The sequence below is a fragment of the Nicotiana tabacum genome, chromosome 2 (assembly GCF_000715075.1).
Source record: "Nicotiana tabacum cultivar K326 chromosome 2, ASM71507v2, whole genome shotgun sequence".
Lineage (NCBI taxonomy): Eukaryota > Viridiplantae > Streptophyta > Magnoliopsida > Solanales > Solanaceae > Nicotiana > Nicotiana tabacum.
Genome location: NC_134081.1, coordinates 73,826,499 through 73,842,109, shown reverse-complemented (window position 1 = coordinate 73,842,109; position 15,611 = coordinate 73,826,499). Strand labels below are relative to the sequence as shown.

Below are 15,611 nucleotides of genomic sequence, written 5' to 3'. Positions count from 1 at the left end.
TGGATTTTGCTTTCCTCACATGTAATTGGGTGATTTGACACACTTAAAAGTCCACCCTTTTGCCATATTGAGAATCTTTCTGGTGTTCTTGGGACTCTTAAATACTCCTGTTTTTACTACAGTATTAGATTTTCTTAGTACTTGTGTTATTATTGTAGATGTGCTCTTGCTGTATCTTGCGTGACTTTTATGTTCTATTCTTTTTCTTCCGATTCCCTCACTTCCTCTTAGTTTTTCAGGTGAGAAATTGATAAAATTCAGGAAGCACTCATATCTATATACAACAACAATTGTGCCTCAACCTCAAGAAAGTTGGTATTAGCTATACAAATAAATCTCAATCTCAATCCTTACTGTTAATATCACTCCATTTAAGCGCATATCCGTCCAATATTCTATCTAAAAAGAAATTAAGCAATAAGAATATGTAAATATATCGAATACAAAATGTTCTTGGCACGAGGGGTTTACTATTTGGAAGCTTAAATTTCTAAATCAACAGCTGATTTCAGAAAGGAGATCTCCGATATAGAAAGAACAGATGTTCTCAAACTAGGCAAGTTTCACTAACAGTAACAAGAGAATGTTGGTAATTCATAGGCCGACAAACAAAGAGTCATTAGTTCATAGGTTCTCTTACGTTTAAACCATCAATTACGACAACATCATGTCCAGCCGAATTGACATTTGGGCTTGGATAGTTAAATACTTTAGACGATAGCAATTTTGGCCCATACCAAAAGGAATTCCACTGGGTATAGAAAGAGATATAGACTAAATATATTTATGAAGGTGAGCAATGAAACTTAGCTCAATGAATCTACCTTTCCTTGAGTTGAACCATACCAAAATTCAAGTTTATTACAAGTAACTCCAAATTCAAAATAGACTACATTAACGCTAAAACACAAATCTTCACTGTTTGGCAAAATCCAAATGCACAACATAACGTCATTTCTTTCTGAGCCCTCTTAAATGGCGTCATATTCAGATGTGATCATCATTGATAAATATCCTACCAAAAAGCATTACCAATTTGAATAATCATCATGCACAAAGCTGTTTTACATTCTGGGCAATTTTCTAGTCCATTTGGCTATTTAGCTGCAAGCTATACTACTGCTCCTATCAGGTTTTGATTTACAGAATCTTTGAGAAGAACAGCATCATATACGCAAATACAAATCACTTATATTCGCCATTCCTTGATGTCTTACAACCATTTTCTCCAACTGGCTGACCTTTTGTCACCAGACAAGAATCTAGGAAGACTAAGAAGGCTATTAACCCTTGTAACTCCCTCAAGGGCCGACCATTCCTCATCTTGTGCAGTTGAAAGGCACTCAGCTAGGCTTCTCTTAGACTGGCCAAGACCCTTATCACCAAGCTGTTCTTCCACTGACTCGTCAACAGGAACTATCTCACTGGAATCTTTTGTAGTACCTGAATGTTCAAGAACAGCAATATGAGAAGCTGAAACAGTATCAATAATATCTGCACTTTCAGCGTTGCCATCTGTAACAATTGTCTCCATTTGCACGTCAGGAGGTTTTGTCAAATCATATTGCGTCTCTGTCACTATGACATCAGGTGCAGATACACCATCCAGGAAAAGGCATACTACAGCACAGTCATCACTCTTTGATGTGGGGTACTTCAGCCTCCAAGCTCTTGTCGCGCAGTCAACAAGAGCTCGGGCAGCTGTAGCGCGACTTGGGGCTGAGGCAACAATATCCACAGCTTCCTTATTAGAAAGGACATCCCATACCTATACATCGCACGAAAATTTATCATCGTGAGACAGTCATAGTGTTAACAAATGGAAACTGAAAAAGGAAAGTCATAAAGTGAAATTTAGTGTGTGTTCCCGCAAGACGAAATAGGATTTTCTTTTTTGGCAAGGAAATAATGTTAGGTGAAAAAGTACCCCATCGGTTGCTAGAACAACAAACTCATCCCTATCAGTGATGCGGTGGTAATACACATCAGGGACAGAGATTAAACCAAAATCCTTGAGACAAAAATCACCAAATGCTCTGGCCATTGCCAAACCAGGAGAGTCACTGTTTGGCAACCATACACGTGCAACCTCTGGCTCATCTTGCAATGCGAAAACTCTGCCTTTGCATTTCTGTATCCTAGCAGCTTCTCCTACAAGACAAAAAACTTCTAATTCAAACAATTGAAAAACAAAATCTGAGAGAGAGAGAGAGAGAGAGAGAGAGAGAGAGAGAGAGAGAGAGAGAGAGAGACTTGGAAGATTAGGCTTCAAATCTACTGTCAACTGTACGGCCATTAAATAGTTGTCTTTATCTCTAGTTGCCAATACTGCTCTTGAGTCACCAACATTACCAACTATTATGTCCTGGCCCTGGAAGAAATCACAGAAAGATCAGGTAAAATGCTTTTGAGACGCTTAAGCAGTTAGAAAGAGCTAGCAACCAAATATATGGCAGAATCATGTGCAACCCTCCCACTCAAGCTTAATAATTTTCTATTACTAGTATGTTTAACCATCATAACAAGTCAAGTAAGCAGTATTCATCAATCAAAATCCACATGACCGGTCAAAAGAGTTGACATGCACCTAACAACAGAGACGCTGATCGAGAAAGCCTCACAAATGCAAATTTCTCAATGTATCAGGAATTAAACCATTGAAGAAGTCATAAAAGGAAAGAGAGACTTGTCTAATTCTAACAGCATGTGACGTATGCAACTGTATTTCGAAGTTCACAATAATATTTTTAAACAACCCCAACTGAACATGAACAAATTACAGCATAGATGTATGAATTTTCAAAATATTGGTCCCAAAACATGATTTCGGCAATAGCTAATGTACTTTGGATGACCGACAAAATAAGGAGCCAGGTCAGACAACTTATTGTGTGGTCATCTTATAGGTGCATGCCACTTTTAGACGGTATACCAATATGATGAGAATTTAGAGTAAGAAGATATCTTGCTAAATTCAGTTTAACTATAGGAAGAAGACAAATATTGTAGACAGAACATCCAGTTGAAAGAGAGAGCAGTCAGTAGAGAACATTTTGTCAAGGTCTCCATCTACCTAGGTATGTAACAAAAGTTTATTGCTGATATTTGAATGGATAGGTAGAAACAGTAAATAAACAACTGTATCATATTTTCATGTTTCATGTAACCCATGTAGTAGTACAGTCAAGGACATCAAAATGTGAAAATCCTTCTGTTAAAGAAATGAACATTGAGCGAAACTCAACTCCACAAGCTAGCTCATGAGATGAGGATTGCCTAAGTCCATATAACGAGACCACTCATCCCCTTCATTGTCGATGTGGGACTCAATACCCCTTCTCACGCCCAGGACTGGATATCTAGAACGTGGACAATTATGAGAGCCCAATATCAGAAACTTGGGATAGATCCTGCTCTGATACAATGTTAAAGAAATGTACACTGGACCTAACTCAACCCCAAAAGCTAGCTCATGAGGTGAGGATTACCCAAGTCCATATAAAGAGACCACCCGTCCCCTTCATTGTCGATATGGAACTCAACGCCTTCAAAAACAAGGACAATGAATGGGAATTTAGAAATAGTCCACTAATTTGCTTCTATAATTATTGCATATCCACCATTCATAAGTACCTGATTTCTTTGAAAGGTTAGGAAAATCAACCTCGTTGTAAAAACAGCTTAACAACTTAAAATTATACCATTATTCAAATCAATTGCAAACAAAACCAACATACCTACCCATATCAAAATTTTACAAGTGTTTAATTGGAATAAAGTACCTATGATTCACTACGGATCAATGGCACCTCTATTCATCCTTTTCATGTGTCTGCTTATCCATGTCACCGTCCTTACCTCTCTACCCCTAATTGTATTGTCTCTTCTTGTCTCTGCTCCTACTCACAGTCAAGATACCCCTATGAGAGCTATGGATGAACAATTTGCCATTGCTCTTTTTATATAAGAAACAATTGGACATTAACAACAATTTCCGTGTGAGGTAACAAAAAAGAAGTGGAGGAAGGTGATGCTTCATGGTTTGAGGAGCCTCTTGCAGTAGTTTTAGGAGCTAAAGAATGGAGAGGCAGAGAATAGAAGTACGAAAAGAGAAAACAGAAAAGCCAATGAAGGATGATGGAGATGCAAAAGACCGTGAGACAGGGAAGGTAAGAAGAAATTATGGGAAAAGAGGGTTAGGTGGGTTTTGCCAACCTATTTTAGGCCTGCACTGAACAAAGCATCAAACAAGGACATTAAAAATGAAGTACAGAATTTTGAGCACCACAAAATACTAGTAGTCTAGTACCACAGGAAAATTGCATGTGTGTTCATTTAATGGAATACACAGGATGGAATTTTCCTGTTTTAAGCTCATAATTCGGCAAGTGAAGTTCTTCCATCTACAAATAAAGGGCAATATAATGTTCCAACAAATACACTTAGAACCTGTTTGGAAAGCCACCTAGGAATTTGATTTGGGTGTAATTACACAGTTTAACACGTTTGTCTGGCCAAGTAATTACCTGGTCAACGTGGAATGGGATGTAATTGAGAGGGTGTAGTTACACTCTCTAATTCTCAAAGGGAAGATGAGAATTTGTGATAATTACACTGTGTGATTACAAGGTAATGTAACATTTTTAGTTTTTTTAGGTGTTTTTTTTTTCAAATGAGAACTGGCGATAATTACACTATATGATTACAAGGTAATATAACTTCTTTATGTATTTAAGTTTTTCTTTTTCATGTATATTAAGTACTATTCTTTTTATAATATTTTTTTTTCATTTTTCTTATTCTCATTTTTAACCGTACAACATGTTCCTCATGATATGCTTTCATATAATTTTGCAACTTCTCATATTTTGCTTCTTTCTTTTCTATTTTCTTTGTTTTTTCTAGTTGTTAAATACAAATTCGTATTTTACTAGCTTTGTTTTCTATTCATTAGCACAATTATTAAGAAAAAAATACTTTTTAAACTCATATTTATCTTTTTGTTTTAAAAAGTGTAACAAATCATAAATTTTATATTTACTCATATGAGTTGGTAAAAATTTTAAATTCATAATTGAAACTTTTATTAATTATTTTAAGTTAAGCTATTATTTATTTGAAAGATAGTCAAGATACCGATAAAAAATGATAGTATTAGTTACTAATTTATAAATATTTGATACTTGAATATTTTAAAAATATAGTTTAAATACCTGATTATAAATAATATCTAGCATATATATATATATATATTGAAGAAAATAATGTTTCGTCGAAAGTCGACAAGTTGGGAATGTTATAACATGTACTTTTAGGGTGAAACTAGGGTGCTTAACATGATAAGGAGATTATGTTATGAGTTATGTTAGTACACTCATGTGTTATGTTTTGAAGTCAAGCGAGTTGTGGAACAAAAGTCGATGAAAGTCATCACAAGTTACGTTCATAAGTTTTACTGAAATTTGGGTCAAATGTAACTGCGATTTTCTCCCAATATACTTAGAGTTACGGGGTGTTCCACCGATCCAAATGAAGATCTATGAGTATATTTTCTAACGCATTAAACCGTTTGTCAATACGACATCAGAGTAGAAAGATATATGCATTTTTGCAAGACTGCGCAAGCTGCTAGGTGACAAGTAGGTGTGTCACCTACTTGCTTATATGAGAATCCGAAAATGGGCCAGTTCGGGTCGTCCAAAGAGACCTTTTAAAGGCCTATTTCGTTCATATAATACACTAAGTGTGCACAATAACCAGACCTAAACCCCTGCAAACATCCTCCCAAAAATTACACACAAACCCTAATAGAATTTCTCTCCTTTTCAAGTTCTAGTTGGAGGAAAAACCTTGAGTTTGAAGAACCAAGACAGGAGCTGAGTTATTCAACAAATAAGGTAAGTTTACTGCTCTCTTTCATCCATTTTTTCTGTTGTAGATGTATAGTAAGTCGTTCTATATTTGTAAGAACTCACGGGACGGTGATCGGAAGCCGTAAGTTCGAGTTATTCACTTGTAGCGGACTGTTCTGTGGACTATTTTGTGGTGCTGTTGGGCTGCGTATTTTACTACTGTTTTGTGGATTAATTAATTTAAGTAATAATATTATTTATTTGAAAGATACTTGATACTTTTAAGATATTATTTATCAATTCATAATTATTTGATATATATTTAATATATTTCAATAGGTTAATCTGAGAACAAGTTTATTTAACTATATAATCATACTTGTTCAACCAAACATGACAGTGAGAGTTATACTGTAATTACGTTACGGCAAACAAACAGGTCATTATAATTACCATACTATGTAATTACCCGGGCGTGTAATTATACAGCCAGGTAATTACACATGACTTTCCAAACAAACGCTTATAGTTCTAACCTTACACTTAACAGATTAAAGGGGTGGCCAAGGGTAGGCTGAATCTTGATTCTGGAGGATCATCACTGCGTGTCTCGTGGGAACAAGGAAAAGGTGGATGTTACAGGAAGGTAGCACCTTGCGAACAGAAAGTTGGAGTACTTATGTTTTACGACAGTACTTCATATGAGTTCATTTATGGAACTATCTATTGTTTGGAGCTCGTCTACCAAGGTCCTTTTTTGGGTTTGGGGGGTTGGCAGGAAGAGGATTGACGACACTGCAGAATGACACCGTCCAAGTTGTGATTGTCGGAAACTGTACAATAAACTGAGGTTTTGAGGGTCTAAGGTGCAAATGTTTCAGATGAGAGACTAACAGAGCACATCATCATCACTGAAAATTTCAACAATTTTTTCTTTAAATATTGATAAATTTTTCATTTTAGTGGACAGTCATATAGCCTTGTTAGCCCAAACTTGGCACTTTTGTTTCTTAACTTCATCCATTCCAGTAGAACCACATTATGCACAACAAAGTGGCCATGCGAATTGATGAGCTACTCTCCAAAGTAGTGCTAACAATGAACAAGAAGGTACAGGTGGCCCACAAAGTGACAAAGCGACCCAAAGACTAAAAGCATGTAGGAGAACAATTTAAGAGTGCTGATTAAGGAGAGCATTATTCTAGAGTACTTTTGCCAGCAACTATGCCAATAGTCCTTATCGGCATACTTAAAGCTGTGTAGATACTCCAAATGGCAGAGTGATCTAGATAGACTAATAGGTTATCCAGGTTAATAGCTACCAGAGGATCCTTGCCTCTACAACTGATGCCCTTCCTAGAAGGTGAGCAGTTGTAGAGCTTGAAACTGGTATTATTTTTGTCTGTTCCTGTCTCTAGAGTCCAATGAGCAGGTGTGCTCGTAAATAATTATACTTGATTGAATAAAATTCTCCATTTAACCGGAAAAAAAAAAAGAAGTTGTGTAGAGTTTACACAGGAATCAAAATATTTTGACTTGAAACACTCCATATAGCAAACTTTGGCTTACTACGGAATACAAAAGATCCTACCACAAAAAACAATGATTTTCTTCTTTTGGCACAAGCAAATAAGCAAAAACTTAGATGTTGATAATAATGGTAAAGTTTATTTCTGGATAAGTAATGAAACATAGACCCATTTTTTCCAGAAGAAGTTATAGCTAACAGAAAAGCACTAGTATAAGTATTACCTGTATTACCAAGGAAACAGCAGTTGACCCACTACAGAAACAATCAATTGACGGATGCAACTTGAGTTCCTTATCCATTGATCTGAAAGCTTTTAATAGTGACCTCTTAAGGGGAAGATGTATTTCTGGGAACTTTTCGTTGCTCTCAGCTTCCACAGCTTCAATCAAATCATCATCCAAGACGTCATCAAGATGTGAACCTCCATTAGCATTTCCATTCTCAGAAGCATTACGTTGATCTCCAATGGACTTAACTTCCCACTCTGAATGCAGCAGAAGTGGAAGGGTATCTCGAACTTTCCTTGCCACCATATGGCCATACGGACCATGTCCATCAAATACTCCACAAAAGGTTGTAGCACTTCGCGAACAAAAATTCTATTGTAGAAACATTCCAACCAAGTCATAAACTGACCCAAATAGATTAGAACAAATTAATTCTTCGTTTGACAAGTTATGTATTTAATCAAAATGCAACATACACTAGCTACACTTTCCAACAATCAAAACTTTTTATGCAAAAATGACATAGTTAATTAGATGAAAGAAGTCCCGCAGACAACAGCTAAATCAGCAGAAAACTTAGGGAAAAGGTCTGCTCGAATAGAACTGAAGGAGCAAGATTCCATTTTGTATTAGATCAACAACAGATAAGTCATTTTCTTCATAAAGAACAATAGATAAGTCGTTTTGCTTAGACAGCTACCATAATTGATGGATGAGAGGATCATACATATGACTGTGCATAATAAAATTCATTTTATGCATTCAATATTAAGATGATTCACCATAATTAAACATGCACTGGCCATCAACCTACCCCAACCCTCCCCATTTATCTGGCCATGGAACTGACTATGTGTAGATAAATTAAAAGGTTCACTTTTTTAGATTTCTAAACTCTCATATGCCCAAAATGATTGAGGAATTGGTTACTTCAGACATAGAGACATTCAATGCAAAGACAAAACAGGAAAAAACAAAAAAAAACACGCTCTCCCTCTCTCTCTTACACACACACACAAAAACGCAAAGGAAGAGAAAGAGAGAAGTGAGGACCTCCCAAACGATCATGGCATCCTGATTGGTTCCTTTCTTTCCTTGCTGAGTATGCAAGCAAGCAACTGAGGTTGCGCCATTTGCTAAAAGCCGTCCAGGAATATGATGCAGCGCCCGGTCTGCACCTCCTCCTCCACCAACCCCGCCACTTAACTTGCTTAAAAATGTGCCGAAATCGCCACTGTAGCTGCTCTTTCTCAACTTGGAATCAGTCTTTCCGCTTTCACTCTTATTGTCCCATAACCCATCACTGCTCTTGCTTTTACTTGAGGAATAGCAAATCCCCATTCCCGTTCAAATTTTTGTGATTCTTTCTCTCTGGAGCAATTGATCAAACACTTAAACGATCCACCTGAGGTTCAGTACTTTACTGCTCAAACAATTATAAAGTTGCTTGCTGCCGTAGATTCCTCCGATTCACAAATAAAAATGAAAATTTACTAACAAATAAAGTAATTTAGAAGAATTGAGTGCTAAAAAAAACCGATTAATTAGAAGATACTGAAATAGATGGATCCAAGGAAGCTTTTAATCATGTTTTGGTGAAAATTGAACCTCAAAACCCTAGTGATGAGAAAAAGATTGCAGAAAGTAACAGAAGAATCCAGATAAGAAATACTTATAATAGATTGTAGTAATAATCAGGTGAGGGAGGATGAGTAGATGTGGAGTTTATGAGTTACTATTTGTTATAATTCTATTTTGTAGTACTGTGAATTAGTGCAATTAATTAATTAACGTAGGTGGTGTGCGGTGACGGGTACACTGTGTTTGAATTGAATTGAATGCACACTGCAATTTGACTGTTGTCCGTCGGCTCTCCCCAAGTCCCACGCGGCCACGCCATTTCCTTTCTGGCCAATAAGGTCAAATTACCAAATCCTCCCACTTGCTTCGACAAATTGTCGGAACCTTCTTTCACGTGACGCTTTTACCTCCTATACTTTGTAAAACTTAGATTAGCCCCTCCCACCTTATTAGCCATACAACATTTTTGGCCGCCGATGTACAAGGTAAAGTACGATTCGGTTGGATTTAGTAGCTTCAATTCCCATAGTTAGCGGGTTTCCAAGCTTATAAAATTCAAAAATCTAAAACCACCTCTATGTAATTCTCAGAACTAAACTTTAGATAGTCATTGACCATGAAAAAGTCAAGAAAAGGACACAAATTTATTCTTTTCTCCTCCTAAAAAATTGTAATCTATATTCGTTACTTTAATTTTTTTGTGTACTTTGTCTTAAAAGACATAACCAAAGCGGAGTTTGACTATAATACTAGTAGTAGTTTCACATATCGGAAGCATGCTATGTATTCGTTGACTTTCAGATATCTTCGAGTATAACGTTAATTTCTATATTTATTTTTGTCGCAGAAGATCGTGGGTTAACTAGTACACAATTACACACAAAGTAAATAGAGAGAAAAAATCAACATAAGGATTTAACGAGGTTCGGCTAAGCCTAATCCTTAGGGCAGAAGCAGGGAGATTTTTCCACTATCAATGAGAAGAAAAGCACAATACAATCTATAAAATCCCTAACTACAATCCCTATAGGAGAAATATTTCCCAATTTGATAAGGACTATAGGTTTTCAGGACAACGAGTTTTTTCAAAACCTATAGGTATTATGAATTTTCTAAAAATATAAGGAAATAATTCAAACCACAAAATAACAATTTTGTAGCTAGAGTTTTACTTTTAATTATATTTGAGTTGATTCTTCCTTTTTATGTAGGGATTTATCTAAATGTTAACCATAATATTGTTAGTCTATCCACTTATTTGACATGACAATTATTTGTATAGCATGATCGCAACAAATGAGTCGTAAGATTTTAATGCAATCTCAATCAACTAGCTAAAGATAGTAAAGGGAAGGTGAAACTTTGGGGGGGGGGGGGGGAGGGGACCAATATTGAAGCCAACATAGTGGGACATCCAATTAATTACTCCATTAGAAGCATCTACGATCTACCATCATGACCTTGGACAAATTTCATTTTTAAAATACAATATAGTCATTATCGGTCTTGATCCTCTTGGAAAATGAAGGTGAAGCCTTTCTAACACGTGTGCCGTTCCCAAATCTTTAGAAGCCCCGAAACAAACGAAGGATAGTAATATAATATGGTAGGTGACTTCAGGAGTTATTTATATTTTAAATACCACTTGTAGACTAGTAGGAACTAGTAAGCAGGCTGGAATATAGTTTCGAAGCTTATGTCTTGGTATTTAAATACTAGGATTTGATTTTGAGTAGTAATTTGATAATTGATGAAAAATACATGATTTTGGGTAGTATGTTTGCATATTATTTCTTATGTGAGTTGTGGGAGATTATTTGTTTATAAATATAAAATATGCTCATTACATATTTATTGTGTGTAGGAATGAGTCTGGATGAAAGTTGGTGAAAATCGGATGATATGATGTAAAAAGAAGTTGAGAGGTAAGAGCTGGGAGCGTGCCATAATTGGTGCATTGCATGAAAGTAGGCATGAAATGGCCTAGAGAATGAACAAAAAAAATAGTGCAGTATGGAGATTGGCACTGGACCTGGCACGCGAAAGAACAATGAAGAAAAAAATAGTTGGGAGCGTGCTAGGGGTCGCGCGGTGCACCAACCCTAGCACGCGACTCAACTTCTCCTAGCCGAAATAGGAGAGCTCAAGGCGGCCCCAAAATAACCCTAAATATAAATACTGTAACACCCCGAAAAATTTCGAAGTACTTAAGTATAAAGCCCCGTAAAAATTTACAAAAGAAAATAATATTTCGTGATGCCGAATTACTTTTACAGCTTGTCGCGACTCGGACTTTTTGGGTTGAACAATGCACCGGAAAGTAAAGAAAATTTTTTGGCGGAAAAGTGCATTTCTGCGGTCCGTTATACGACCGCAGAATCACTCTGCAGACTGCATAATGGCCGCAAAGTGAGGCAGTTAATTATGTCAGTTGGAAGCAATTATGCGATCGACTATACGACCGCATAACTGTTATGCGGTGCACTATGCGACCGCAGAACAGTTATGCGGACCGCATAGTGACCGCAGACTCAGGTAGATTTTTGGTCATTTCGGACACCAATTATGCGATCGATATGCGGTCCACATAACTATTATGCGGTCGCATATGCGACCACATAACCTGTTCTGGAGCTTCATTTTTGAATTTTTAAAAACCGACCCTACTTCGTTAAATACACATTTTGGGCTATTTTTGAGATATAATCTGACATTTTAGAGTGAGAGAGAGTGCCCTAGAGTGAGAAGGTGTTCTTCAATAATTGTTCTTCAATTCTTGCTTAAGTTTTGAAAGATTAAGAAGGCAAGCTCACTAGGTCTTCATCCTAGAGGTAAGATTCTACACCCTAAACCCTAATTTCAAAATCATCTGAAAATGGGTAATTAGCAAGATAATTTTTGGACATGAGAGTTGATTATTTTACATGCATGTGATATCAAGGGGTGTAGGAAGATTGTTGAACTAAGCATGGTAAAGATTGGGTTGTGGGATGATGGAATCCTCCATAAAAGGACCTTGAAACCTTGTGCACACCTAGTGTTTGATAAAATGCTCAAATGAGCTAGAACCATGATCATCTTCCTAATTTTGATTCAATTTGTTATATTTATAAAATAGATTGAAGTTGCTAAAAATTGCAGAACGTTTTAGAGTTTAAGGAAGCTCAATTGAGGTATGTTGGCTAAACTTTTCTCTTAGAATTGAATCCCATGATATTCATGTAAATTATGTTAAGTCCTGAGTGATTCATTATGAAATTGGCTATTCCGAGTAAGATTGGGTTGAAAGATATATGTTCAACAAGCATCACAAATGATCTATTCATGTTATGTTACCAATTGAGGATGTGTTAAAATATGGGTTGTGCATTAATAATGTTTCGACTTTAAGTCAAGTTCAAATGAAGGCTATTATGCCAAATTTTATGAAATATCTCTATGTGAATTAGACTCTAAATTGCTCACATGTGTACTACACACTTTGATTTGAATTGTGTTTGTTGTTGATGATGAGGATGATATTTGAAATTGATAAAGTGAGCATGAAATACTGAATATGGCCAGCGTGCCAAGAATGATCTTATAATTATGACCACTAGTGCCAATGAAATGAAAAGATGTGAAAGTATTATGAAATGCGATGATTGATATAAAAAGGTCGATATCTTAAATAAGACAGCCTAGCCGATCGGGTCATGATCGGACACCATGTCGTACACATGGTGGTGATTGTGCTGAAAATTGTAATTGAAATTGTGATTGTGGTCGATGTCCCTAATGGATAGCCTAGCCGATCGGGTCGTGATCGGACTCCGTGTTAAAGACGGTGGTATTGATATTGAGAGTAATTGTGATTGATGTCTCTAATGAGATAGCCTAGCCGATCGAGTCGTGATCGGACTCCGTACTGAGAATATGGTGGTACTGGTATTGTGGACAATGGTATATCGATACTAAAAATCTTCCAATGTGAGATATGAAAATTAATTTGAACACTGTCTTGATCCTAAATTGAGGTTTGATATTAATTAAGGCTTTCATTGATATTATGATAATCTTGTTTGTATTATTTATCATTCTATTGAGAAGGTGTTTAGTTATACATACTAGTGCTATTCGACAGTACTAACGTCCCTTTTGTCGGGGGCGCCGCATTTTTCAACGGATGCAGGTGGTTCCACAGCAGGAGATATTGGTTAGTGATAGCAGTGCACCTTCTTCCCAGCTGACTTGGTGAGCCCCAGTTCATTCCGGGGTCATGAATCTTTTGTACTTTGTATATTCTGTTTGAGGTATAGTCGGGGCCTTGTTGCCGGCATCATAGTGAGCCGTGAAAAAGTGCGAGCTGGCGTAATTCGAAAGAATATGACTAGTACATTATTGTAGTTGCTCGAGAGAGAATTACGATAGGTCGAATGCTCATGGTCAGTAGAGAATACTGTCAAATTGTAGGAAATGTAGCAGGAAGAATTCCTACAATTGGGGAAATCATAACTCTAGGCCTCCTTCATTTTATTTCCAAGCCTTAGTATCTTTAGTTCTTAATTTACTTTTTAAATTTGTTAGTTAATTAGTTGAATATAAGAATCTTAATATTTATAACTTAGAAATTTATTCGAGCTTGTATTCTTAGTGATATTGAGCAGTTATAGCGAAACCTTAGTTCTCTGTAGGATTCGACTCCGGACTCTTAGACCGAATTATATTTGCAGCGACCGCTTATCCTTTTTAGGATTAGAGTTGGGCGTGACCATTATTGTTTTGTATTTTGAGAGTCTTATTTTCAAAAATATGTTTGGACCAGAATACTTGGAGTGTAAGTTTAGTGGTGCAACTCAGGTAGTGGACGAAGGCGTGAGGCTTGAATCGCAAGTCATACCTAGGAGATAAAGTTTCAAATACCTTGGGCTAATTATACAAGGGAATGTAGAGATCGACGAGGATGTTACACTTCGTATTGGGGCAGGGTAGATAAAATGGAGGCTCGCTTGCAGTATTTTGTGTGATAAGAATGTGCCACCAAAACTTTAAGGTAAGTTCTACAGAGCGGTGGTCAGACCGACTATGTTGTATGGGGCGGAGTGTTGGCCAGTCAAGGACTCACATATCCAAAATATGAAGGTGGCTGAAATTAGGATGTTGAGATGGATGTGCGGACATACCAGGTTAGATAGAATTAGAAATAAAGTTATTCGGGACAAGGTGGGTGTAGCCCCTGTGGAGAACAAGATGTGGGAGGCGAGACTTAGATGGTTCGGGCATGTGAAGAGGAGATGCACCGATGCACCGATGAGGAGGTGTGAGAGGTTGGCCCTGGAGGGCCTAAGGAAAGGTAGAGACAGGCCAAAGAAGTATTGGAGAGATGTGATTAGGCAAGATATGGCGTTGGTCCAACTTACTTTTGACATGACCATGTATAGGAAGATGCGGAGGTTGAAAATTAAGGTAGAAGGATAGGACAGGTAGCCGAGCATTGTCCTTATCGGTAATAGTAGCTTTAGTACGTGATTTAGTGTTATTTGTGTATTCTCGTATCCATTGACTTCTGTGATTACTTGCTATTGCTTCCGCGTCGGCTTTCTGATTACAGTACCAAGTGTATTTAGCTTTATATTTTTGCTATGCTTGTTGTTGTTGCCCTTCCTTTTACTTATCCTAAGCCGAGGGTCTTCCGGAAATATTCTATTTGACTTCTTGAAGATAGGAGTAAGGTATGCGTACACACTTCCCTCCCTACATTCCATTTATGTGATTACACTAAATTTGTTATTGTTATTATATGTTTGGACCGGAAAACTTCGTGGTTGTTTCGCAAACAATATCTTGTTTTATTATTCGCGAAATGGATATGATTCATGGGATTCCCATTTGGCTTATAAACAATATTTTGTTTTATTTAAACAATTTGCTATCTAACACAAATGTAGTGCTAATAGCTTTGATTTGTTTTTACAATGTAGATGGAATAATGTACAAAGTAGTTGAAGTATAGGTAAAGGGCGGAGTTGTTGGTGGAAGAGAATCCGATGCTACACAATTCTCGTGTGCCCCTCTTGATTTTCTCTTCTCTGATTATGTTGGGATACATCTAGTTTTTACTTTGCAGGCATATCGATTAGTTCGTCGAACATCTTACTACAATCCACAAACACGTGTCGGATAAAACCTATTTGCCGAAATTGGAGTAGATTAGCTCTTGCGGGGTGTTGTAGCTAAGATTCTAACATACATCTTATTTTTAATTAATTTCTTTGATGAATAAGCTTGCACTATCTTGAATGATATTATTATAATCTGAAAACATGTCCTTTGAATGTGATATTTTCAAGTATCTATAAAGTATTTTTTATTAAAATAAATGATTTAGGAGTAGTACGTTTTACACAAGTTCTAAGAATGTATGTTGTAAACAAATAAATT

The 15,611-nt window shown here is 36.7% G+C and overlaps 1 protein-coding gene across 2 annotated transcripts; it reads right to left on the bottom strand.

Moving 5' to 3' along the window:
- Window positions 1–1,003: 1,003 nt before the first annotated feature.
- LOC107762024 (putative protein phosphatase 2C 6) lies at window positions 1,004–9,753 on the bottom strand. Of its 2 annotated transcripts, XM_016580334.2 has the most exons (5): window positions 8,664–9,753; window positions 7,605–7,982; window positions 2,254–2,371; window positions 1,928–2,151; window positions 1,004–1,768 (listed from the first exon to the last, which is right to left on the bottom strand). In XM_016580334.2, exons 1-5 carry the CDS (start codon window positions 8,949–8,951, stop codon window positions 1,214–1,216), a joined length of 1,563 nt encoding a protein of 520 aa, XP_016435820.1. In that variant the 5' UTR covers window positions 8,952–9,753; the 3' UTR covers window positions 1,004–1,213. The 2 variants fall into 2 exon arrangements, with proteins under 2 accessions (XP_016435820.1, XP_075090479.1); XM_075234378.1 differs by having other exon boundaries at window positions 1,928–2,371; window positions 8,664–9,436.
- Window positions 9,754–15,611: the final 5,858 nt, after the last annotated feature.

Coding starts and splice junctions, on each gene's coding strand:
- LOC107762024 (XM_075234378.1), bottom strand. CDS start 8,951: ATGGGGATTTGCTATTCCTCAAGTAAAAGCAAGAGCAGTGATGGGTTA. Junction 7,983..8,663: donor ATGCCATGATCGTTTGGGAG/GTCCTCACTTCT, acceptor TTTCTACAATAG/AATTTTTGTTCGCGAAGTGC. Junction 1,769..1,927: donor TTGTTCTAGCAACCGATGGG/GTACTTTTTCAC, acceptor TGCGATGTATAG/GTATGGGATGTCCTTTCTAA.